The 26,740-nt window shown below is 36.7% G+C and overlaps 1 protein-coding gene across 1 annotated transcript; it reads left to right on the top strand.

Annotated features, from left to right (window-relative positions):
- On the top strand, window positions 1-23,161 carry LOC149569767 (cysteine synthase). Its single transcript, XM_089822484.1, has 10 exons — window positions 1-144; window positions 284-393; window positions 611-668; window positions 2,503-2,766; window positions 2,858-2,995; window positions 3,280-3,331; window positions 5,241-5,320; window positions 5,629-5,688; window positions 22,561-22,641; window positions 22,808-23,161. Exons 1-10 carry the CDS (start codon window positions 103-105, stop codon window positions 22,898-22,900), a joined length of 978 nt encoding a protein of 325 aa, XP_089678610.1. The 5' UTR covers window positions 1-102; the 3' UTR covers window positions 22,901-23,161.
- The last annotated feature ends 3,579 nt before the right edge of the window (window positions 23,162-26,740 follow it).

The following is a 26,740-nucleotide window of genomic DNA, read 5'->3' as shown; positions in this document are numbered from 1 at the left end:
ACCCTGTGGATGTCCTATAATAGTTTTCTAGGATAGTAAGATTGTATTCGTTCTGTGCCTCTGCTTGTGATAACTAGTTGAAGAGATTTTATCTCCAAAAAAATGGCGAAAGACAGTCCCAAAATTGCCAGGGACGTGACCGAAGTACGATTTTTTGTTGTTGAAAAACTCCCACCTCTGAAGTTATTTCTAGAAATATCATAGCGGACTAGGTTTTATACGGCTGAACTCTTGTTCATGCAGTTAATAGGATGTAATTTCTTTTGGCTTTTGGTTTTTGCAGTTAATTGGTAATACTCCCCTGGTTTATCTTAACAATGTTGTGGATGGATGCGTCGCAAAAATTGCTGCAAAGCTCGAAATTATGGAGCCATGCTGCAGTGTTAAGGACAGGTAATTGAAACATATGGTTTTTTGGGTTCAAATTTCAGACGATGTTCATTGTTTTCATTTGTTTTGGTTGGAAAGTGAATTAATCAGATTGATACAATAATTTAGTTAAAAATGATGTAGAGTGATGTTTATACCAGGGGGATTTATAGTGTAGTTTAAGATGAGTGCATGCTTGCGTAAGTGTTGATTATTGTAGTATTCTACTGTTTTTCTGCAGGATCGGTTATAGTATGATTAGCGATGCAGAGGAGAAAGGATTGATTACTCCCGGACAGGTAGACTTGATTAGCTCTTTAAAGCTCGAGCCCGATTTTGTTTCTTTTGCTTTTTTCCCTCTTTTTTAGAAGTATATGTACTCTGCTTTTTCTTTTACTGTTTGATTATGCTATGATTCTATTCAATTGCACAAGCACAGACACGAACTGTTTTGTAGTAAGGTCTTTCCTTTTTTCTCGAGACATTACGACAACATTGAAAGTAGATTGAGAAGCACAAATTTTGCCTGTCCTTCTATATCCGTGATTGTTAATTTTTTATTTTGCTTTGTAAATCTTGGGCAAGGGTTGTGTGGGCTGAGCTTGGATCACAATCTTACGCTATCTAATTTGGGGCCATTTAGAATGTACCCGACAGTTACTACAAAGTAACCTTGCCATATACTAAAGCTATGACTGCCATTAATGATGAGAGTGGATGTGAACCTGGGACATGCGTGCCACTCGAGATACGGCTGGTGCTGCTATCGTTTCTGTGAGAGGGATCGAAACTAGGATACTCTCTCACGAGTGACCTTGTTACATTACACCAATCGCTTAAGATCCCTTGTTATCATTACATTACAATCTCTTTGACTATGCCTGCCTTGATAAATGGGAGTAAATTAATCTTCATGTGACAGGGTAGGACTTGCATAGTATTATCACTGTATTGGGTATGCCATAAAGATTATTTACTACAGTTTGAAGCTAAAGTATTATTCATGGCATATGTTGGAAATGGCCGTGGACATGATTCATTCGTATCAAACATCTTCATTGCATGAGTTTATTACCATACCAAGAGTATTCATTCCCTTGGCCTTGATGATCTCTACTTGTATGCATTTTTGCTTGTTTGTTTTGAAGTTTTCTTGAAACGAACACTTATAGGAGCCTATGAATTTATGGGTTGACTGCCAATGGCTCAGCAAGTAACAAATTAACATGATACTTACTCCTGGCATATTTTCTTTTACACATGATGCAGCCTAGCCTTAAGTTAGAATGAAATCCTGGCTGTCTGTAAAATAAACTGGTCAATCCAGTCAGTGGAACATGGCCCAATTGATGGTATTTGTATGTATATATTGTAGTTCTTAATATAGCTAATCACTTTTAGATAAGATTAGTTTTATGGGCTCTTATTTTTTATTTTCTTCCAGTAAAATTTAATATTTATACTTTCATTAAATCGATAACCTTGATATTAAATAACTTATTAAACATTCTATATTCTTAGCGCCCCTATAGATTTTCTCTATTCGGCTGAAGACTGCCTTAGAATAGTAGGGCAATAATCTGTTTAGGGAGAATAGTAGGGATCTAATAATAGGGACTGAATCGAGGAGCTGAGCGATGACCGAGATACAACTCCAGCCGTCACTACTAGTTATGAATTGAGGTACGTTGGTTCACCACACATGGGCACCTACACATACTATTAGAGATTTAGATTAGGGAAAGGACTTCCGGGACAAACATTCTCATATTACATATGCCCTACGATTCTAAGGAAATATTCTATATGCCTATCTCTATATGGGCAACCCTGGCCAAATGTCTATAGAGATCTGGGGCGGGGCATGCAACTATAGTTCTTTTCTTCATGACTACTATAGTTTAGTTGCAAAAAAAACAACCCGGCGGACCATAGAATAGTAAGGGGCTGCCCATAGAATAGTAAGGGGCAAACTGTTCTCCGCTATCTCGCCTGATGAGTGATTTTGATGCTCCTAACAGAATTCAATTATTCCAGCAAAGATTTTACTGCTTGCTGGCTTCTGCATTACATCTTTATAATTTGTTTTTTTAAGTTTGGGCTAATCTTGTGTCAAAATATTTACATATGCAGAGTGTTCTGGTAGAGCCTACAAGTGGCAATACAGGAATAGGGCTGGCATTTATAGCTGCTGCAAAGCGATATAAGCTTATCATCACAATGCCATCTTCTATGAGTATAGAGCGGAGGATCTTACTGCGAGCTTTTGGAGCTGAATTGGTTCTCACAGATCCTTCTAGGGGTATGAAAGGTGCTGTCCAGAAAGCAGAAGAGATAGTGGAGAAAACTCCCAATGCATATATGCTTCAACAGTTTGAGAATCCTGCTAACCCAAAGGTAATCTTATAACATGCTGCTTGCTCAGAAAAAACTGGTGGAATATAATAGCACAAGATGGTAGTTAACAGTTCTGCGAGTGGTCTTGCAGATTCACTATGAGACAACTGGACCTGAAATTTGGCGAGACTCTGCAGGCCAGGTAGATGCTCTTGTTTCTGGTATTGGAACTGGAGGTACAGTTACTGGTGCAGGTCGTTATCTGAGGGAAAAGAATCCTGATATCAAGGTCAATTTTCTTGACTATTACATGTGAATTATACTTGATGTTAACTAGAGACACTATCTTCTTTTACTTCTATATGTGGGTGAGAACACTATCTTCTTTTAATTCTATATATGGGTGGGATTTCCTTGTCTGAGTATGACTAATATGTTGCAATGCATCCAGTAAATAATTCCTGATATTCTTGAACATAAGAAGTGGAAGTTTTGTGTTATCTCAGATTTATTGTTATACTTGTTAATATGCTATAAACTATACCTTTATGATAGATAATCTATTTTCTGTAGATCTATGGTGTGGAGCCCTCTGAGAGTGCAATTTTGTCTGGAGGCAAGCCTGGTAAGAAGTTACCGAACTTTTTCTAAATAGCAGGTTTCTGCAATTTATTAATGCTTTTTGCTATATAATAATTGATATTAACATGTAATGTAAAGTTTAACTAAAATATGATAGATTTAGTAGCCAACACCCTTGGGCAATATGATAATTTATAATACTAATCACTTTTAGAAATGCATTGGGTTTTCCCTATTTGCAAGTTTATGCGTTTAAACATTTTCTTATAGACTCAGTAGAGTCAGAAAAGAATCATATTGACAGAATTTAGGAATGCTTCTTTTGGTCAAAAAGGTTATGCCTGGTTTAATATTTATTCTAATTTTTGGGTATCTCTTTCCTATTATTCTGTATCACTTCAAGCACTTGAGATGGATGAAAAATTGTGGCAAAAAGATTAACATTAGATATAGTCAATGCAAGGACCCTAATTGTACTTTAGGAAGATTAACATCTGGTTGGCATGAAATGCAAGTCAACCACAAATTCTTTGTAAATAATCGATAGAATATTCTCGAATGTTTATTGTTAGACTCTTGCCATTATAATCAGTTGGTGAACCCATGTTTTGCAATGCATTTAGTATCTATGAAGGAAAATCATTAAGGGTATGCTTGGTGGCCAAACAGTTTGTTAACTTGGATTTTGGGTTGGAGGGGTTTGGAATAGAAAATAATTGCTGGCCTTCTGGCCCTTGATCATCTCGTTCTTTCATATTGACATAATTTTGGATTGCTTCCTTTGCTAAAAAGGTTAATGCTTGGTTAAATAATTTTTTTCTAGTTATTCAGTATCTTTTTTCACTATTCTGTTTCACTCCAAGCATTTGGATGGATGAAAAATTGAAAAGATTTACATCAGACATAGTCCATGCAAGGACCCTAATCCTATTTGGGACACTGTCATCTCAAAGATCTGATTGGCATGAAATGCGAGTCAACTGCAAATTCTTTGTAAATGATCAATAGCATATTCTCAACTATATATTTTTTAATCCATGCCATTGTAATCAGTTGGTGGATCCATGTTTTGCATGCATTTAGTACCTGAGAGGTAAAATCATTAAGGGCATGCTTGAATGGTAGCCAAATAGTTTATTACTTGGGATTTTGAGTTGGAGGGGTTTGGAAAAGAAAATAATTGCTAGCCTTCTTGCTCTTGATCATCTCATCCTTTCATTACTGATTATGTTTAATCTTACCCTGCATATCTGTCATTTTTTCAGTTGTTGCCCTCTCTCTACAAAATAAATCAAATTAAATCATTGAATAAGATAAGGTAACCCAAATGTCTTTGCATGTTATAATTTGTAAATCAGCATCTATTTCGACAGCCATGACATTGTGGGCAGATGCTGGGTTCAATTTTCAATATCTTGTTTGTATTCAAGAATGGGAGATGGTGATTACACACATTTTTCTGGCAATTTAGGAAAATTATGGTAAAGATGCAGCCCTAGAAAATAATCACTATAGTTTAGTACTTATGCAAACAGCTGATGATTGAAATTTTGAATATTCTTCATGAACAGCAGATGCCAATTTTGTGACCAAAAATTAGAATTTGAATCAAAATGATGATAATTCTTCAAAAAAAGCATTACCTGATCCAAACAATAGAATAATAGCAATCCACTAATGGAAATGTTTCAGTAGCTTGTTAATTTTTTTAAATCTTAACAGGAAAACATTTTGCTTTTTGATTTGAGAGTCATTGATTTACATTTTTCCATTAAAAGATCACTATTATTATCATTTAGTTTTTCAAGTAGATCAGCAATACAATATGATTTTAAATGTCTACTTATCCTTTGAGGAAAATAGAATGGAATGGTATTTTGGAATTGGTTTTGTTACATTCACTCCATTGTTCATTTACATAAATGCATAAGTTCTCTCTGGTACTGTTACAGGTCCTCATAAAATTCAAGGAATTGGTGCTGGATTTGTTCCTGGTATTCTGGATGTTAACATTCTAGACGAGGTTATTCAGGTTTGTTCTCTTGGGTGCTTATTCTGTGAAATCAATAATTCAATTTTTATCAACCTTATCTCTAACAAACTAACAGTTTGAGTTAAAATCACAAGGAATTGGTGGGATTTAATTATAGATGTATTTGTCACTGATACACAGTAGAGATGAAAAGAGGAACATATTTTTCCTTTCAGGAAGTTGGTATCAGGTCTATTAAACATTTGGTTTTCCAGTTACAATTTTCTTGCTTGATTATGTGATTGTTTTCATATCATCAGGATGTTTTTCTGTTATGACTTCTTTTCTTACCTGGATAATGTTGTCAGGTTTCAAGTGACGAAGCTGTCGAAATGGCCAAGACACTTGCAATGAAGGAAGGATTGCTGGTTAGTAGAATAACTTTATTTGCATTATTGTATCCACCCCCTATCAAAGTGCTATTTTGAAATGCATGTTTCCATTAACACACGACTTAGAGGCAAAAAAGAAGCTAGTCAGTGCTGAAATCGGACTTAATGTATTTCTAGCTTGACAAATCTGGTTTATGTTTAGATTTAACATGTTTTTAGGATGTTTCTTTGGTCTTTCATATTTCAAATTTGGGATGCCTCTTGCATTCAAAAATACATGTGAGGCAGAGTTATTCATCATGTAATATGGTTTGAGCATGTTTTCCTATGTTCTCCACTGTATAATTAGGGTTTGAAATATAACAACTCCTTTAGGAAATTAGTCAGGAACCTTGTAATTTTACCTGGAAAGGGAGAACAAAAATACTTTATCATAGGTATTTGCATTTGGGAAGGTATCAAAAATTTATTTAATGACGGAGAAGTTGATGCTATTTTAATGCAATGTTGCACTGATTTTTTATAAACTGGGTGGTTGATTCAATTTTTTGACATCTTATGGTCCATGAACACTTGGATATCCTAAAGGGAACTAGTAGTGGTGTTATTGAGGACCATTACCAATCAAAAGAAATTAGAAGAATTGTACTGCAGTTGGAGCAGAAACAGATTTTATCTAATGTAGCATTGTACTGATTTTATATAAATGGGGTGTTTGGTGCATTTTTGTGATTCAGTTTTCGGATAACTTCTTATTCTCCACAGACTTTTGGATATTCTAAAAGGAGCTAGTAGTGCCATTACCAATCAAAGATTATGATAGGAATGGTATTGCAGGGTGGAATCTAATGGGCCTTCATCATCCAGTGACAGCAGATTACCATTTCGTATAGTGTCAGTGAGACAAAAATAGTCAAATCACAAGAAAATATGCATCTTCATCAAGTTTTGTTTTAAAAACCTTTTAAGAAGTGTACAGTTGACAATTTTCCTCTTATAATTCGTTCAACATGAAATTATAAATCAATAGATTGTTAGATGATATGCTATTGAACAAAGGTAGGAAGTGCCAACAAAGCATCGTGTTGTTTTGGTTCACATATATTTTCCTATATGAAAATATAATGACAAATATGTGCGTCCATCTATGATTTTTCATCCACCATCATAAAAGCTCTTCTTAACATCCTTAGATGGTGCCTCTCAATAAGCCTTTCGAAAATGTCTTGATAAAGCTCTGCAATGGTGTTTGTCTTTTGTGTTTCCTAGGCACTTGGATTTCCTTTGGTTTTGGCCCATAGTTAAACCAACCTAAGGGACGGGGGAACAAGTTTTCAGGACTGGGGGACAAAGGGGCCTCAATTTGGGGACGACGGGGGATAGGAGGGGGGGACGAGGGTTATCTAGTATATAGTATACATACGATACTTAAAATACTAATTATGAAAAGATGTATACCAATTTAAGACATAAATATGAAGTATAAGCTTATCAAGACCGCTATTGCTAGTTTAGTTTTACATTGCATTAAACATTGAACAATGATTCATGAAAAATTAAAGAGCTCTAGGTTCTACATTCTAACATCTATCAAATAAATTAAATAATTAAGCAAATTCAAAAGTCATAGATATCTATTATTGATTTAGCAAAAGTATGAGTATCATTATATCATCAATCATTCAATGGCATCATAAACTTAATTACATCAAGTAGCATCAACCATGATATGATCATCATCACAATGTTCAATGTTTTAAACTTCAAATATCCAAGTCTCAAGTACAAACTACAAAACCAAAAGACAAAATGTCAAGTACTTAAGGCCCAAGGGCCACCAAAATGCAGTAGAGGCTGCTTGGAGGCCTCTAATCATCCATGTCAACCTAAGGCTTAGGCTCAACAAACTCATCCTCCAAACTCTCAAAATCTTCAAGGATAAGAGCTACGAGAGGAATACCAACCAACCCTGCATCAGATGTATATGCATCCTCATCAACCTGTGAGGGCTCCTCTAGCTCTACATCCCATCATGCTATAGGGCTTTCCTTGTACACGTGTCTTGCAATCTTTGATATGCAAGGCATAATGTATAGCCACTAGCTTCTCTACTTTCTTAGAGGTAAGTCTGTTCCTCTTAAGAGAGTGGATAAAGCTATAAGTAGACCAATTCCTCTTAGAAGCTTTATGAACTATATACCTAAGATAGCAATCAAATGACTAGTATGAGAATCAGAAAATTGAAATTGAAATTCATGACTAAAAGTAAAAGTGAAATTAAAGGTAAAGGTTCTAAAGTTGAAGAACAAGAAACTTGAGACATGAGATAGATGGCTAGTGTGGTAGTTGTTGTTTTGGGTCCATGACAATTCCACCACAAAATAGGATCCTCTTGTGCCATTGTTTTTATGTCGGCCTTTTCTCTAGCTAGATAGCCCCTAAGACTAGCAAATTTGGTCCACTTAGTGCGAACCTTCCCTGCTATCTCAATGTCATGCATCCTAGTAATGCACTTGAAGAATCCTTTCTTCATCTGAAATTCAAATTTCAAAATCAGTAAATTAAAAAACTAAATATTCGTAAGTGCAAGTGTACTAACTTCTAAGTTTTAAGTGCAAGTATTACTAAATTGATAATAGATTACTTCATCATCATTCGGTGGTGTAACTCTCCTAGGCTTAGGCATGAACCACTTTGGATTCAATGCATAAGCAGCCATGTGTAAGGGAGTGTTTAGGCTGTCCCAACTATGCTGAATAATAGGCCGAATGTGCTCAGTGTAAAATGCTAAATTGGGGCCCCTCTCTTGCACAATTGCCCTCATCTGGCCAAGCATAGCATCAATGCACTCGTACACCTCTCCAACAATAGTTGCATCTCCATCCCCATATTTGATGATTTGGAAAATTGGAGTGATGAAAGAGAAAATGTATTTTGCATTACTCCGAAATACATCACTCTTCACTATCTCCTTCACCCTCATCCCCTACTCTGTCTTGGACCCATCTCATCTATTCCACTCATTCGTCATAACCATGAGTTGCAATGGCTTATGCAACTCAATCATTCGCTCCAAAAGAATGAAGTACGATGCATATCGGGTCTCAACTGGGTTCAGGAACTCCTTCCTTGTGAAGCTCTTTAAAAGGGCATGTGATGTGTGGTGATTGTAGATAAACATCTACACATCTCTAGCATCGCTCACTACTCCCTTAATCTAGGGAATCTTCCCCATGTCATGCACACAACATGGAGTCCACTGAATATGTCTGTAAGTTGTCTCAACAAGTCTCCCTGTAGCTCTACACACTGGTGCTACATCTGTTACTACTTGGACCACATTTTGTGGCCTAACCTCCTCAATAGCATCCCAAAGTATATTAAACTGAAAATCAGCATCCTTTCGATGCCTTGAACTATCAATAGCCCTAAGATAAAATGGCCCCTTTGTGCATGTAATGATGATATTGATGAGTGGACGGTTTCTAATGTCCGTCCACCCATTCATGATGATGCTACAACCATGCTCCTCCCAAACAGGCCTCAAGTTCTCCTCAAAAGCAATCTTGGCATACTCTTTACCCAAGACTATAGTCCGCAATTTGTGCTCACCTGGTGGCACAAATGACGGTCCTCCCCTTACCACCAGCTGCACCATCTCCCTATAATAAGGAGGCTGTGTCACATGAAGAGGTATGCCATTGGAAAAAATAAATATACCAATAGCTTCTTTTATCTCCTTTCTCAAGTGGACATTAAATAAATCAGCAATGGGGTTACTTTTAGATGACACCTTTCTTTTCCCCTTGCTGGTTTGTGCTTCAGGCATAGCACTAGACGTAGAAGGAGCCGAGGCTGCCCCTCCAAATGATATAGGTCCTTGTTGTGGTCTACCCCTAGGACTAGGAGTAGAAAAACGTGGCTGTCCCCGCTCATAAGTGTGCTGAAGACTCTGAACTTGTTGCCTACTAGTCAAGGTGGTAGGTACCTCAACTCCCAAATCATCTGCAACACCCCAAAGCTCGTTTAAGAACTTGCATGGACCCACACCTTTTCTTGTCCAAAGACGAAATGTGCATTCACTCTAGTGATGCCCTCAAATCATTCTGTCTTACAAATGTTACATTTCCACTTCCTAGTACCACCACCTATAGCTGTTCGTGCAATTATCCTTGTTGCAAACTGTCTGAGAGGAGATTTAGGATCATAACTACCCGTAGCCCAGCTTGCCATAGAGTGGAGGGACAATCTGTAGTTGGTGGACCGGGTTGTCAATTATCTGTTTCTTCATTCTCTTCGTCATGCTCAACCTCAGGGTCATAATTTTCTTAGCTTCTATGAGAATGGACCTCTAAATCCATCTCCATCATCACTTTGATTTAACCCACTTGAGTCATGACCTTGGGAGCTCATTTTAACAGCGCATTTCGCAAAATGAAAAAAATATAAAATAAATACATGCTTTCCACTTACGCTCTTCTTCAAAATCACAATTTTTAAAAATAATATTTAAGCACCAAAAATTTGGAAATGAAACAAGAAACATCTACTAAAATCTAGAAATAAAATTCAACTAAGAACTTAAAGCTACAAACTAGAAACAAAAAACAATGATCTTGACTTGAAAAATTAGAAAATAAAATTAAAAAACCATGAGAAACCCTACCTTTTGCTTCACAAATCTTTTGAACAAGTTGAAAAATCTTGTTTCTCCTCTTCTTCTTGCTCCTTACCCCTCTTTGCTTTCCATACATTCTCTTCACTCAAATAATCACCCTTCTATGAGATCTCCACTCTTCTTGCTGCTGTTGCGAAAATTAGAAAACCATGGAATGAATAGAAATGAGAAAACATAGAGATTTAATAGGATTTCAACCTCTTAATAGGCCCCACATACCCTAAGGTTAGCAAACAATAAAAAATAATATAACAAAACCTTTTAAAATATTTTTGTTTTGCACTTTATATTGTCCCAAATTAGGGGACAACCAAATGTCCCCAGCTGGGTCGAGGGACATGTTTTCATCCCCATGTCCTCCTTCTGTCGGCGAATTGGTGGCATTGTTGGGGACGCGGGGATGCCGCCCCTATCCTAGGTGCGTCCCCGTCTTGGGTGTGGCAGCCAAAAAACGGTAGAGACGCGTCCCTATGTTACTATGGTTTGGCCTCTGGACGCTCAGGGTCCTTGGGATGAACTTGGGGGCGAACCTTGACTACACTGGGATTCAAATTCAGAGTCCAAATGCAAAACTTGGTAGCTTAGGTTTCCTTTGATAAGGTGATGTGCAATTTTGACAAGGTGATATAGGATATTACTATACTAGAAATGGTAATGGTGTTATTGTACTAAGGGATAGAACGATTTCAGCAAGAGAGTCCAAGCACAATTGAGTAACTACTTTCAACAAAAAAAGAAGGAAGATAGAAATAAATCCAGTAAAAAGTATAATGTGTAAAGGTTGATTGATTGCGAAAAAGAAAATGGCATTAACTAAGGTTATAACATGTTAAGGTTGATTGATTGGGAGAAAGCAAATGACATTAACAAAGGTTGCATGAACTTCCTCTAGAGCTGTTGTTAAACCTAAATGCTTGCTCTCCAAGTTTTTATCTTCTTAAGAGGCATTTATCTGAATAAATATTAGAGGCATTAGGAATTAGGGACTGGTTTTGTCTTCTATGTGGCCTAGCCAATTGGGTTTCTTGTGGGTTTGGCCTCTGGATGCTTAGGCTGCACTCAAATTGAACTTTGGGGAGAACCCAAACCATATTGGAATCCAAATTCAAAGCCTAAATGTATAACCTGGTATCTTAGGGTTCCTTTGATAAGGTGATGTACAATTTTGACAAGGTGATATAGGATAGTACTATGCTATAAATGGAAATGGTGTTATTGAACGGAGGGATACTAAGAACAATATTAGCACAATAGTCCAAGCACACTTAAATAACTACTTTCAACTAAAAAGGAAGGAAGAAAGAAGTAGATTCAAGTAAAAAATATAATGTGTTAAGTTTGATTGATTGGTTGTGCAAGGTAGAAAGCAAATAGGAGGTTGCATGAACTTCCTCTAGAGTGGTTGTAAAGCCTAAATGCTTTCTTGCCAAGGTTTTGTCCTCTTAAGATGCATTTATCTGGATAAGCGTTAGAGGCATTAAGAATTTGGGGATGGATTTGTCCTCTGTATGGCCTAGGCACTTGGGGTTTTCTATAGGTTTGGCCTTTGGATTCTCAGGTTGCACTCGAGATGAACTTGGGGACAAACTTAAACTACATTGGGGTCCAAATTCAGAGCCCAAATGTAGAATCCAGTAGATGATGTACAATTTTGACAAGGTGATATAGGATAGTTCTATTCGAGAAATGATAATGGTGTTGTTGTACTAAGGGACATAGAATAATTTTAGCACGATAGTCCAAGCACACTTAATTACTTTTCGACAAAAGAAGGAAGAAGTAGATCCAAGTAAAAAAATAACATGTTAAGGTTAATTGATTGGTTGTGCAAGGCAGAAAGAAAATGGCATTAACGAAGGTTGCATGAACTTTGTCTAGAGCTATTGTAAAATGTAAATGCTTGCTTGGTAATGCTTTGCTCGGAGATCCTTGGAAACAAGGATAAACATAGACTAACATAATTTTTTTAGGTTAAGAAGTATATAATAACATGCACACAACATTCATAATATCACAACGGAAGACATAAACCGACTAACCAAAGATACCCAAGCATTCACTACTAACCAATGTATACATTCCAGTGTTATTGGTGACGCATCCCTCGTATATTTTCAGCTGTCCCTATCCCAGAAACGTCTCGGAGACTTGGGGACACCTAGGGGACTTCGACTTTAACTTCTAGAACAAATTAGATTTTGACTCTCAAAGTAACACAAATTTGGCATATAAATTCTGTTGATTCTTATATTTTAAGGTTCTATTATGTATAAGGACATGCTTTATTCATGTTTTCATATAAATATCCTAAATTTCTCTATATATTTTAATTTTTCCTATTGTTATATAGCCCTCCCCATTTGTCGTCCTTTCCGTCCCCAAAATCTGCAAATTTTTTTGTCGTCCTAGAAACCCGTCCCAATGTCCCGTGCCGTCCCCGTTCCGGAAACTTGGGGGAACATAGGTACATTCGATCTAGGTGAATTAACCATACAATATCCATTCCAGTATTCATACTAACATTTGATACAATATTCATTTTAAAGCTCAAATACAAGTTCCTAAGTGATTAAGCCGTACAACTTTATTTTACGGATAAAAATGTACAGGAATATGAAGACATCCAAAAATGACCCTGAAATAGCCGAAATGCGATCTATACCGAATTGGGAAGAAGCAACTTTGAAAGGGTACTCAAATCACCAGGTTGCATCCTCTGAGCGAGTCGAGAAATACGTGTTGTTTGAGGAATGATATTTGTCTACCAACATGGTGCGATAGAACTCCAGTAGCCATGCGATAAATTGGAGAGAAGCCATGCGATACTCTCACGATGAAACCCTGGATTGAGTATTGCACAATACAACTCCAAGACCCATGCGATATAACTCTTTACTAATTGCGATGAAACATGAAGTATCGTTTCATCATACAATTTGCTAACTATACAAGGTACGACTAAGTACCCAGATTGTGCACAAGGAACTAATCTAATCAAATGCGTAAAACAAACCTCCACATTGGGTAGTATTAGATACACACATCTCGAAGAATAGGCACTCGATAACATCCATATAAGAAAACAATCTAACAATAACATCTAACATGCTATTCTACTAAATATAGCTCTATACCATCACAATGATAATGCAACATCATGATATAACATATCCATCAAGTAAAGCATAAATCACAAGTTGCATGCTTTGGAATAGAATCGAAGAATCCGAGTGAGCATCAAGCTCCAGTCATGAAGCTGGAAGAAGACTATCTCTATACACCAATCCCTAATAGTGGTATAGGTAGCAACTCCTCCCAACCGCGTGGAACCGTTAATCCCACCCCGTTGTGCTCATGGAGATAGTAACCCAAGCGTAGTCACATAAGACAAAGCATACAAGGCTTATACACATGCTAGTTAGTGTATGATGAACAACTCAATGATCATGACGACAATTTAGTACAAGTCACTAGCCAAACACGCTATAGGATAACTATGTAGGGACTTTAGTGGAGTGTAATTTGCTTGGCATCGACAAGCTCAAGTTGTATATGGCATGGTTCAACTCCCTTGGGAGGCCTCATACTTAGTATGGCTCAACTCCAACAGGAGGCCTCACACTGTGCCCTCATCCCAACTTCCGTGAAAGATTGGACAATGTATAGACACCACACCCTTGCATTGGCTCCCTCGGGACACTCCGAGATGTACAAGTGTTCTCTTATCTTATCATTAAGTTTTATTATCTCATACGTATTATTGGTTCTCACTTATTTAAACCTCTTCACATTACTATGTCAGTTGGGGTATACGAGAGAAGCCACTCCACACGTCTACCCTACATACCCATGTTCACCATACAACGAGTGGCCGTAGGCAATGAAAATTCCCAACCCAACCTATAAATGAACAATCACTCAACCGACCTAAATTTGGGAGTTTGGGTCTTGCAAGATCTCGCCATATGCACACAAACATGCTCGTGGGTGGGCACAACCAACTCTTTGACAATCGATAAAATACCATTCCAAGGGTTGGATAAAAGAAATGCAATAAAACATCTAAGTGTAAATAACTCACTTAGGGCATCTTGCCGAGAGTACAAATTCGATACAAATCCCAATGACTACTAAGTAAAACCATGGAAAGATTGGAAACCTAGCCAACATTCCAATTCCATGAATCAAACACATCCCACAAAATTTGGGTGGCACGCAAAACAGGGCGACAAGAAAAATGCCAAAAAATTAAACACTCTAGAATTCAATAAAATTAAAATCCCACCTTCAAAATGAGGTCAAACACCCAAAAATCAAATAAAATTTGACCTACAAGCTCACATGCAAATTCTGGTAACATAACACCACAGAAACTATCAAATTAAAAAACACATAAACCTCTATGTTTGTTTGTGTCCAACCGGGTCAAATTAACACAAGAAAATAGAGGAGAACACTAGTTCTCAACCTCCAACCCCATAGAAATAATTTTTTTGAGCTAAAATAGATCAAAACATAAGAAATGAGAAAGTCCTTACTCACGTAAAATGCCCAAATTTGGGGATTGCAACCATAGAATGAATAACTCACCGAATGCAACAAAACACCCAGCAAAGAAGGAGATCCCCGCTACAAATTCAACGAGATCAACCTCGCGACAATCTGGGTAGCCAAACTCTCCCAATGAACAAATCACTGAAAACGCCCATAGAGAGTTTGGAGGAATTTTCTCCAAAACATGAAATAATGAGTGTCAAAGTGAGAGTTAAAACTCCCTTTTGCCAATATGAGTGCTTTAGTTAAAGTGACTTATAAATTAGTTCATTAAATAACTTAATAATCTGATTGGCCCCTTTTACCAAATAAATCAGGCAATTCCAAGTAATTGGAATTCAACTACGACAAATTAGCCGGTAAATAAAATAAGTTAAATCAATAATAAAAGTTCCCCCCAATCAATTAAATCAGCATTTTAATAACATTTTTCTTAACAATTGCGGAGCCCTAAATGCATAGACATGCTCATGGGTCTAATCACATAATGTATCGTGAATTCGGATTTACCAATTACCGAAGGGTTAGAATAACAAATATACAAATATGTAACCCATATAGGGACGACATTGACTCAACATGAACGGTCAAAATCACTATCTCTTGGTGCCACTGTTGGGGATACTACACACTCAAATCCTAAACTTGGGGTGAATGTACTTGGTACCTGTTCAGTAAACAAGCAAACATCAAGTGCAAATGCTCAATATATAATGGTCGAAGCACACAAAAACACATTATTGCATGAAGTAGAAGAAAGCACTGTGTAGATCTCACAAGCAAGTGACAACAATTCTATTCCCACTTCGTATTGACACCAATTGGCAGTCTACGCATAGCAGTGGTGCAGTACAACATAACAACATATAATTATATAATAAAGCCTTTAATTTAAATCATTTAATAATCCATTTGCATCATTGAGCATATGCATACCGAAGGTAAAAGATATATATCCACGGCATAAAATGACACCAGAATAAATCCAATAATATTCATTCGGTAACACAACATAATCCATGTCCGAATACAAAATAAACCAGATTTCATCATAAGACATCATGTCACATCACTAGCATCATCATGCAGATATGATCAAATTGAATAGTAACACATCTAACATCTAGCAGGTATGATACTGTTAATCAAAATAATGTCTAGTCATGAAAGCACCTCAATATGCAAATACACATGAAAATTCATCAAAGTATCTCTCGGGTCAAGATAAACCATGTAACAAAATGCAAACACAAGAGGCAATACATGCTTTTATCTGGATAAGCATTAGAGGCATTACGAATTTGGAGAAATTAGTGTAAAGAATAGATGTCTATCTGGAAGATGATGTTGCTTTTGTGGAGAAGCACACATGAATAATGAATTTCCTTATTTAGAAGGGCTTATCTTCCTGCCCTCAAAGAGAAAGAAGTTTCTAATGTGAATTCTCATTGTTCTGTGCAAAAGCAAAAGGTACTGACATCTAACATAATTGAGTGGTGATAAAGACATTTTGACATCTTTGTCTGACATCTATGTTACCTAGATTTAATTTTGTTTTAGACCCAGCTTGCGATTTGAGCTGATGTGAATATGGAATTGCTGAGATAGTCAGCGTGTGTGTGCACACACACTAATCTATATATGTGTATATATGTATCTATGTATCCACGTACATGTGTATATATGTGTGTGTGTGGGCACACGTGCGTGAATGTGCACACACACTAATCTATATGTGTATATGTGTATCTATGTACGTACGTACATCTGTGTATATGTGTGTGTGTATATATTAGAGAATGTGTGTATATATAATATTAGCTTGGGTACTTGTACCCATACCCATGGGATGTGTACCCTGCACCAGGTGCTCAGTGGAGAGCATCATAGTTAGGGATGCTGATTAAGATTTCTGAATTTTGTTTCAGTTTTTTGTTTGCAACCTTCTTCAAAAGACATGTAAGTAGGGCATCCTCAAACAAGAATAGGTATTTTTGGTTGCCTGATTTTGTTGATGTTATACTGTGTTACCAGTTCTGGTTTGGTTCCTGGTTCCAGATCACACAATTGGTTTGTGGATCTGGTAATTAAAATTGGGATTGGGGTTTTAATTTGCAAATAGAATACCAGAATTTTCAGTTGCATTTTTGGGGACATTTTGTTGTTTTTCTTTTAACCTAGTAAACAGAAGGGAATATTGGCTGGTACTGATCAACCACCATCAGCAAAGTGAAGAGGAGGCAAAACAAATGTTAGCAGAAATGTTAAGGCAGTTATAGAACACCAACCTTTATTTGAGTCATTTGGCTCATAACATGCCATATGGAAGAAATATGGTGCATGTGGAGAGACGAAAGTAGCAAAGATGTGAAAAGCAATGAATAATCTACTAGGGTTCCTTGGCGTTCATCACTATCTAGATCTTTCATGCCTACCTTTATGCAAGAGAATGAGCCTATACAAGAGGAACCCATGGAGGACAATGAAGATGTAGAAATTTTGGTTAAGTATCAAGCTTTGAGGGCAGATTTTCAGTCAGCTATCTCTTTCAGAGATTACATGGAGGTCACAAAATGCACAAAGCCAAAGTAGAAGCAATGGAATCAAGGGAAGCAAAATTGCAGGCTGCAAAAAAGTTTGGGGCACCTATTGCTGAGTTTTGATGGATCATCCAAGGGTACAGCTAGACCTTGGAATAAAAAATTGGATACCTTGCTCATTTGAGGATATTATAAACAGTTTGTGAAGAGCTTCTTCATTAACTGCTCCTTTGACATATTTTACTAAGAAGGATGCATTTGTTTGGATGGATGAGACTAAAAAGATCATGAATCAATCTTAAGAAGGTAATGAGTGCTTGTCCTACTTAGCTTTACCAGATTTCTTTTAACCTTTTGTGCTTGAGTGTGATGCATCTGTTATTGGAATTGTGTGTTCTGCTCTCCTAAGGTTGACTGGGATTGATGTTGACCATCTCCCTCGTTTTCAATACTCTTTAGATGCCCTGACCCATCTGTTACCTCCTCGCTAGAAGCTGAACAGACACATTAGGATGGATATTTATAGACAATACGTTATCACTACTTGGGTCAACCCCTTGGGGGCCTGAGCCCACGAATGGCCTTGTATACTGAGCATTTTCTGGAGATTTTGGATAGGATTATTGTTCGCCCCTTCCACCTTTCTCACAGCTGGTCTCATGCTTTGTTGTTGTTGTGTTTGCTTTGGTTCTTCTTTTTCCCCCGGCTACCGTTTGGTAGGCCTGCTGCTGGCATTTCCTTTGCCGCGCTGTTCTAGTCCCTTGGACCCATTGTTGGTCTTTTGCTTATCTTATCTTATCTTTGATGCAAAATAAGCATCCAATTGCTTATGCGAGCCAAAAACCAAATAAGGTTGAAAAGAGGCTCTCAATATACAAGGAAATGTTGGCAATTATGCACGCACTTGAAAAGTTTTGTCAATTTCTTGTGGGCATCAAGTTTATAGTTCATGCAAAAGGCATCATAGGGTGTATTTTGTCATTTTTGGTTTTTAGGTTATTTAGCTTTTTTTTCCAAGTCTAATAAGGCCATGTATGACCAGTTGGGACATATTGATCCATTTTTGAAAGTTTAAATCCATTGGTGAAATATCATGAAGGTTGAAAATAAATGTTGTCATGTTGCTCAAAAATTGTCAAAAGGATGTTTTTGTTAACAAAATGGTTAGTGGACGGCTGAAGCAGTTAATATGATGGAAAATATAAATACAACCTTCCAACTTGAGTTTGAGGTTGGAGAATTGATTGATGATGAATTTGATGAATGGAACCCTCATTTTCAGTGCATCTCTCATGTTTTTTGATTGTTATATTGCCGTGTACGGACTGTACAGGCCATATTATGATCTGACACTGATTGGGATTGGTTGGCATTCGAATCTGCTTTCATTTCCTTATGACGTCATTTGTTTTCATTGGGGACTCTACAAGAAACTGCATTTTTTGTGAAAGCTTGTCAAAATGACCTAGGGTAGTCAGCAAGTGGAAATAAATGTATAACTTGACCTGCCACTGGTCAAAAAGCACCAAAAATGGGTGGAAAGGTCTATTTACATGTATTCTACAGTCTTACCATATATCAAATTTGCAGGTGCTGAAGGAGGTTTGCACATGTTTCTAATTGATTGAAGTCTGATTTTCCTGATAGATCAGACCGTCTATGCATTTGTATGGCAAGTTTGGATGAAACAAGGCATCCTGTTGGATTTTTGTGATCAGGGAAGATGTTGGGAGTGTGTAGAAGACTCCTCAGACATGTCCCAACGTGTGTTTGACATTGTTGCGGTGTTTGAAACCAAACTTGCAAGGACCCTCCTATGAATACAAACATGACAGTGATAGTGCACCAATTGAAGATTGAATAAATCCAAGTCTAAATGTGTTGAATATTCATGTTCCTTGTTGGGAAAGGGTCTTTGAAGGTCCTATATCTATAGACTTGGTCAATGTGTTGGTGATCAATTTTGGCAACCATATGACAATATATCATGACTGTCCTAAAGGAATGTGCATGGCAATGAACACCCAAGCCAGTAACTGGTCATGTTTGAAGTGTTTGTTGTGTGCAGTTGTTGAATGCCCCTTGAAGTCACTTTCTTTATGAGGAGTAAGGGCCTCCAAGGTAGTGGTAGAGGTTTGGAAGCACTTCGTTATAGGTTGTTCTGGTTTCCAAAGGTTGTCTCTCCTAGTTTTCACAGGTCTGTCCATGACATGGGAAAAGTCAAGTACAACAATGTCCAAATGTTTTAAGGATTGTCCAAGGACAAGGGTTTAAAAAAAGCCCATTAGTCAAACTATGTTCAAGTTGAAGCAGCCCCTTTTCCATTTGATTTGATAAGACCAAGTAGGTCCTTTATCTGCATCTAATAGTGAGGGCTGCCTATAATAGCGTCAAATATTTCACAGATCAGAATGGATTAAATGAGAGACAACAATGTTGGGTGAGTAAGCTACAAGGATTTGACTGACATGTTGTTGCTGATGCATTATCTAGAAAACCTTTATTTTGCTCACTCTCAGAAATTTCACCCTCTTGGAAGTATCACGTACTTGTAGAGTATTCAAATAATCAGCATGCTTGTGATGTTCTAGATGGTAAAATCAATGACGAGAGTTACAAAAGTGTTTTATTAACACAATGTTCCATTAACCCTCTACACGAGATCCAAGAGCTGATGATTATCTTTCTTTGGCTCATATGACTCTTGCCATTGAGATGACAAGGTGTATCTACCCTCTACACTAGACCAAAGGGTCGATAATCCTTTCTTCTGGCCTCATGTGGTTCTTGCTATCTAGGTGACGGGGTATATCTAGTGAGAGATCCATAATCCATTAATGCTCTACAGTACATCTAAGAACCAACTAATAATCCTCTTGGCCTCATGTGGCTCTTGCTATTTAGCTGAGGGGGTGTATCTAGTGAGATCTATAATCCATTCATCCTCTACCTCTAGGTCCTAGAGACAATTAATCTTGCCTTGTGTGGCTCTTGTCATCCATATGAAGGGTTGTGCCTAGTTAGGTGATGATAATCTATTAATCTTCTACCCTAGGTCAAAGAGTTGATTATTATACCTCTTGGCCTCGTATGGCTCTTGCCATCCATATGAGGGGGCATGCCTAGTGAGGAGTCCTTAGGAGAATAAATGAAGACATAAGAAATAATATATTAGATATGCTAAGCACACATCTCATGCATACCATCATTGAACAAGAATCATATTACCTGCAATAGATTGAAATCCCTCATTCGTGCCTCTTCACGCTTCCTTCATTTATGGGATGTAGTATCTAATTATCAACACTGTAATAATGATTGCTGTTAGGTATATGTTTGCCTTCTTTGATAGCTGTTCTTACTGAATGATTGGTGGTGTCTATTTTACTCTTCCATCAGGCAGGAGAGTTATGTCTTTCTATAAGGTTGTGACCCTTTGGGATGAGAAGTGTCCTTTCTTAATGTAGTTGCTGCCCATCCAAATTAATTGATGCTTCTAATTAGGGATGTGCCGCTTTCTGTGGATTGCTGCTGCTGCTTGATTGGTCTATTTTCCTATTTATCTAATTAATCTATTTCCTATGTCTGCTGCAAGGTCTGATCTGATCTTCCTTATATTCAGGTATTTATGAGAAATCCTTTCTTGCCCTTCTTCTTTTCATGATTGAGTTTCTATTAATAATTATAAATAATGCTCAAATAGTTGAGAGAGATTGCTGTAGATTAAATGTATTTTGGGTCCAAGCCTTTCTTGGATACTAGTGTTTGATACTTACATCTTTCCGTTCTAGTGGAGAAGATGTGTCTTTTCCAATTTGTCTCTCTTCCACAACCTACATGCCTCTTCATTCATTAGAATGCATCCTTCCTCTAGGCCGTGCCTTGTTAACACTAATTTGCACCTCTCTTGTTTGTTGATTATTAGTTTATTACTAATATATACCTTGCTAGTAGATCAATCATCATATCAGTTTGCTGCTTTATTTCTGAATCATACTTGAGGACAATTGCTGTGCACATGAAATTGGTTTATGCAGAAATAGTCTTTGATACCTTATCTTCTGGATCAGTGTCTTCAGAAAAGCGTGAGGTCTTCTGAATAAGACAATTTCCTGATGGATTTAGGGGTCCATCATATTGGGAACATGGCATCAAGTGAGAAAACTTGCCTTTTGAGGATGCAACATGGTAAGGAGAGGATAATGTTTAGCATCCTAGTGTACAAATGTTCAGACACAAGCATTTTTTGGTTGGTGAGGACTGAAATGCCGTCAAACAAAGCCATGATGCTCAACGATACATCAACTGCCCTTTCCTTGGATTACCCAAGAGGAAGAAGATGTAGAGCATTGTAGGGTAAGTATTAAGAGTCTTTGGTTTGTTCTCTATTCTATTCTTAAGTTGTGGGCATGTCTTTTATGCAAATTAAGTGACTTTTAGTCTAAAGACTGTAACATTCCCCGTTTGAGTGTAATGTTTTAAGAGACATGTACCTTCAGTGATTTCTATTAAACATGCGCCAAAAAGGGCATGATGGCATTGGAAATTAAGGAACCCATTGGCTCATTTTGATTTATTTGCAAATGAAATTTCAGAATTTCGTGTTTGCATATTTGTAGACTATTTGTTGTTTTTCCATTATCCTTAATTGGGATATTGCAGAATGATTAAAGTCTTACTATTAAAGACAAAAACCTAAAAGTTAATCTAGATATAGATCTAGGAAGATTGGGAAACAAGGCTCTTTTCTGCACTTAAGTTGGGAACAGATGTTATCATGCAATATGGCAACACCACAGTAGAGATGGAGAAGTTGGATGCAATTGCAAGGTGGACAGGGAGTAGCCACTCATTGAAGCATCATAGTATAGATCCGTGTATGATACTTCACGATGTTTGCATGTTTAGAAAAGGACTACTCTTTAATATCTTTTTGATTACTTGGTCCCATTGAATTACTCTCCTTCTACAAAACTCGGTCATTACATTTTTTCATATGGACAAGGATTCAGGGCACTGAAATTTTTTTACCCATTAATCATTATCTAAATTTAATTTCTTGTTTCAGCCTTTAATTGTTCCTATCATGCATGTGTTTAGAATTGATTTTGGAGCTGACTTATATGATTGCACCAGGTGGGTATATCATCGGGAGCTGCAACTGCAGCTGCAATTAAAATTGCAAAGAGGCCAGAAAATGCTGGGAAGCTTATTGTTGTGAGTATCTGGATTCTCTAGACGGCTTTCATAGTTCTACTTTTCATGAATTTGTATTTATTATAATTGTGGATTTCAAGTACCTTTCTGATTATGTTGGTGCCAAACTTGCTCCCAGCAGTATAGGAACTGCCTGTCTTTTGGATTGATCGTTTTTTACTTGCAGGTCGTGCTCCCAAGTTTTGGGGAGCGGTATCTTTCCTCTGTGCTCTTCCAGTCAATCAAGGCAGAAGCTGAAAATATGGTTTTTGAACCATGAAGCCCAAAATTGTTTTAGCTTGGTCAAGTTTGTTGAAGCATTTCATTTTCATTTTCTTAATTTCATGAAAATGATGATTTGTAAGTAGAAAAGTAGTGCCTAGTTGACATTGGTGTATTTTAGAATTTTGCATTTGTAGACATGCAGATAAGAGTGACCTTTCGAGTATTTATACGAGTGCAGTATATTTAGAATCAGTATGATATGTGTGCAAGATATATCTGAAAATGCAATAAAAGCCAGTAAATAAAATTTGGTTTCTGTGAGTGACAATAAAAATCTAAAGGCAAAGTATGTCAAGCAGCTTTCTTCAGTTTCTGATCGGCATTGTTTTGGAAATTGCATTCCACTCTGTTTGGCATTTTGTTTTGAGCTTATATTCATTCCCATGTGTACTTAATCCATAAACAATGGGATGAGGTTCTTCCCGAGTGCATCAACATGTAAGTACCTTGGTAAGAAGTATATTAATTTGATTTCAATCTAATATTGTTTCTTGACTTTGTTTATGCAAATGTTGTTGTGGAAAAGATGGCAGGGTTTGTCTTAGTATTCTGTATTTTAAGGCACAATGGCCTGTCTGTATGTATGAGGGCATTTTCATCTAGTTCTATTTTCAACTAGTAAATAATGCCTATATAAGCTTATTATTGGAAACTGCAATTTTAGACTAAAATTTGCCTTTGTTTTTCTTTTGTACAATTATGATAATGCACGATACCTGTGTACTTTGGCAATTTTGCCATCTCCTTCCTTCCACCCTATTACTGATTTGTCACTCGTCATAAGTGAATCTCGTACTTCAATTTATTCTTTAAAAAAAAATAATTTAGAGGAAATCTGGACTAGGGTTAGCTGAATTTAGCTCGCCACATAATGCTTGTCAGGATGATTATGGGCTTACACTCAAATACAACACATTTTTACTTTGATTAGTGCTCATCATAGACTCGGTTAATTTGGGCTTTAGACTAGAGCACGATATGTTTCAATTGTAAAAAGCATGACGTATATAGCTCCTAAAAAATCACAATTTTTTTCCTTTCTCTGAAATAGCTGTTGAAGACAAAACAAGCAACAATTTACAATTGTAAACATATACAAATATACATTAGACAAAAAAAAAATCAGTATGTCAATGGATTTTTTTGGGACTGTTGACGGATGCAAGATATTCAAACAAATAAATATTTTCAGTGCTTTTAATATTTGTTACTGCAACGTTTTGTTGAAATGAATGCAATTTATTAAATGGATAGCAAATGTTTGAACAGTTGGTAAATTGGAAATTGTCATTGAGTAAAGAATTTTCACGTGTTTGAGAGTGGCAGTTAACTTGAAAGTAAGTGTGTGTTCAGGTTTTTTATACTGTTAATCTGAAAGTATAACTATGAAAATAACAAGGAATAGAATGAAAATGGAGATAATGTATAAACCTTAGGTAGATTAAACATGGACAACTATTTGAATTTGCTCAACACTAATGAGAAAGGAAACTGTAATGTGCCCTTTCCGGATCACCTTATACTCTGTCATAAGTTCACAAACAAGGGTTGATTTTGGATATCTCTGATCTGATATGAACCAAAGGATTACAATGAATTTTTTCCTGAGTTATATCTATAAGTGTATCCAATGATCCAATTGATAATCACATCTGACTGTCACTGTCTCAAATTTACCTTTGGATAATGTGATAAATGTGATTTAGTGATAACCCCTGAGGGATTGACGGAATGGCCAAATCACAATCTCTATAACTGCCATCGTATTTGTTAGGTTATGATTGCTGCAAATGTAATAGCACTGCCTATAATATCTTTGTTTTCCAAAGACAGTGATTTCTTTTGTACTTATATTGTGAATGAGACAAGACGAGACATTTTCCTTTTATCTTTTCATTAATACATACTGTTTCATGATTAATAATTTTTAAGCAATTGTTATTTATATTTATGTGTGTATTAAATGTATATATACATCAATTGTCTGAGGATTACTAAGGAGCATAACCAAGTTATCGATTTGGATGTGGGAGGTGGTGCGGGATTCAGGTTTTTTTTCTTGAGGGGGATTGTGGATATGTGTATGTATGTACGGACGCACACACATATCTTGTAACTTCTCCAATACAATTCAAATACTCAATAAGATTATAATTATAAAATGTAGGCACGCAAAGTGGCTCTTTGATAATCTTTCCCAAATGGGGAAGTCACACTTGAGACTTCATTGCCTATGCATGCCTACCCAAAACTCCATCCAATCAGGCCAAAACCTGTATGCAACAGGGCAACAAAGAGATCAATAATGCATAATAAATTGGAGGCTTAGGTGCCCCCAACCATGTTGTGGTAACCACCCCTTGTTCTGAGTGTTGCATAACAAATGTGCAGTGCCAGTTTCTAAGCAGCAATCATCTAACATCTCCAAATCCATTTCAGAAGAGGAATATGGGAGAGCAACGATCATTGGGATATTGCAAATACTGAAATTAAGGCCTTCAAGGGTGTTGCCACAAGCAGGATAAATAGTAGAGATGAGGCTGCGGTCGTGAGAAGATTACAATTCATGTATTATCAAATAGCTTGGGAAAGATTATCAAACAACCACTTCAGATTATAAAATATATACAGGCACTTTACTTCCACAAACCCTGTGAATTGTAGAATAACACAACTTGTGCGCACTAGAGAGCATCCACTCCTACATTGATTTCTGCAGGCATCTGCTTCTGCATTCTAGGGCTAGGCAGGTGCATTGATATCTTAGAGAAAAACTAGTAATTATACCAATGTATCTCATGGTTAAATGAATACGACTGAAGCTACAACATTAACACTCAATTTTGCAACTCCGATTGTATTGAGATGCCAACCTCTTGATTGCTGAATACTCAATTTTGCAACTGGAAGGCGATAGGGAGTCATTGTTGGCTACTAACCTCCCTCTGGATCTGAGAACGGACCTTCGTAATGGTGGTTTAGAGCTATGCCATGGTGGTTTTGTTGTGGGAATCGTCTTTCTCAGTAGTTGATAATCTTTGCAACTTATATTTTGCATCATAATGTGTGTCAATGCATACAATCTGGTATTTATATTATAATATTTGTACTATTATAATATATGATAAATAGGATTGAAAAGTCTCAGGCTATACTGAATTTATATATATATATATATATTTTCCTCTCAGTACCTGCAGTTGAATGGGGTGTAAAATGTAAAATAAAATGGCATTGTGTAATTGCTAGGGGATATGACAGAAATGATAAAAAGTATACAAATTGATAGAATAGAAGGATTATTTCACATACAATATTTAAAAGAAGGGTGAATGCAAGATTCGTCAAAGAGAATTTGAGGTTTGACAAATTTGCACTACAATAATAAGTTAGAAATAGATAATTAAACTTGAATGAGGTATGTGAATTACAAGGAAAGAGACCTCGATAAACAATATAACATTGTGATCTATACATAAAGAAAACTTGATGCGTCAATGATAGCGTGAAAAGTAAAAAGTAGGACTCGTTTTGATGCTCTTTCAAATTTTTTTTTGGAGAAGTGTTTTTTAATTAAAAATAATAATAATAACTAAAATTACATAAAAGAAGCTTCGCAGTAACAACATAGCCTTCATAAAGAGGCTGTGCAGTTGTCACAACTTTACAAATTTATTGACATTATACAAACAGAATCTGTTAAGTATTAGCCTTCTGCTTTCCCACACAATCGGTGTTTATGTTCCTCACCCAAAGTGGCAAGAATCAATCAGAAGCTTATGGGGATCATCTTTAAAATCAGTAACCACCCTTTTGAACTTACAAAATAATTAAA

The sequence above is a fragment of the Cupressus sempervirens genome, chromosome 3, assembly GCF_028749045.1.
Source record: "Cupressus sempervirens isolate cs-2001-9-10 chromosome 3, ASM2874904v1, whole genome shotgun sequence".
NCBI classification, from domain to species: Eukaryota; Viridiplantae; Streptophyta; class Pinopsida; order Cupressales; family Cupressaceae; genus Cupressus; species Cupressus sempervirens.
The sequence above is the reverse complement of the archived record's forward strand: the minus strand, read 5'-3'. Positions and strand labels throughout refer to the sequence as shown.

What these genes read in the sequence shown, in the direction of transcription:
- LOC149569767 (XM_089822484.1), top strand. Translation starts at nt 103, where the DNA reads ATGGCGAAAGACAGTCCCAAAATTGCCAGGGACGTGACCGAA. An exon ending in AAAAGAATCCTGATATCAAG is followed by an intron (nt 2,996 to 3,279) that starts GTCAATTTTCTT and finishes TATTTTCTGTAG; the next exon opens with ATCTATGGTGTGGAGCCCTC. An exon ending in TTTGTCTGGAGGCAAGCCTG is followed by an intron (nt 3,332 to 5,240) that starts GTAAGAAGTTAC and finishes GTACTGTTACAG; the next exon opens with GTCCTCATAAAATTCAAGGA.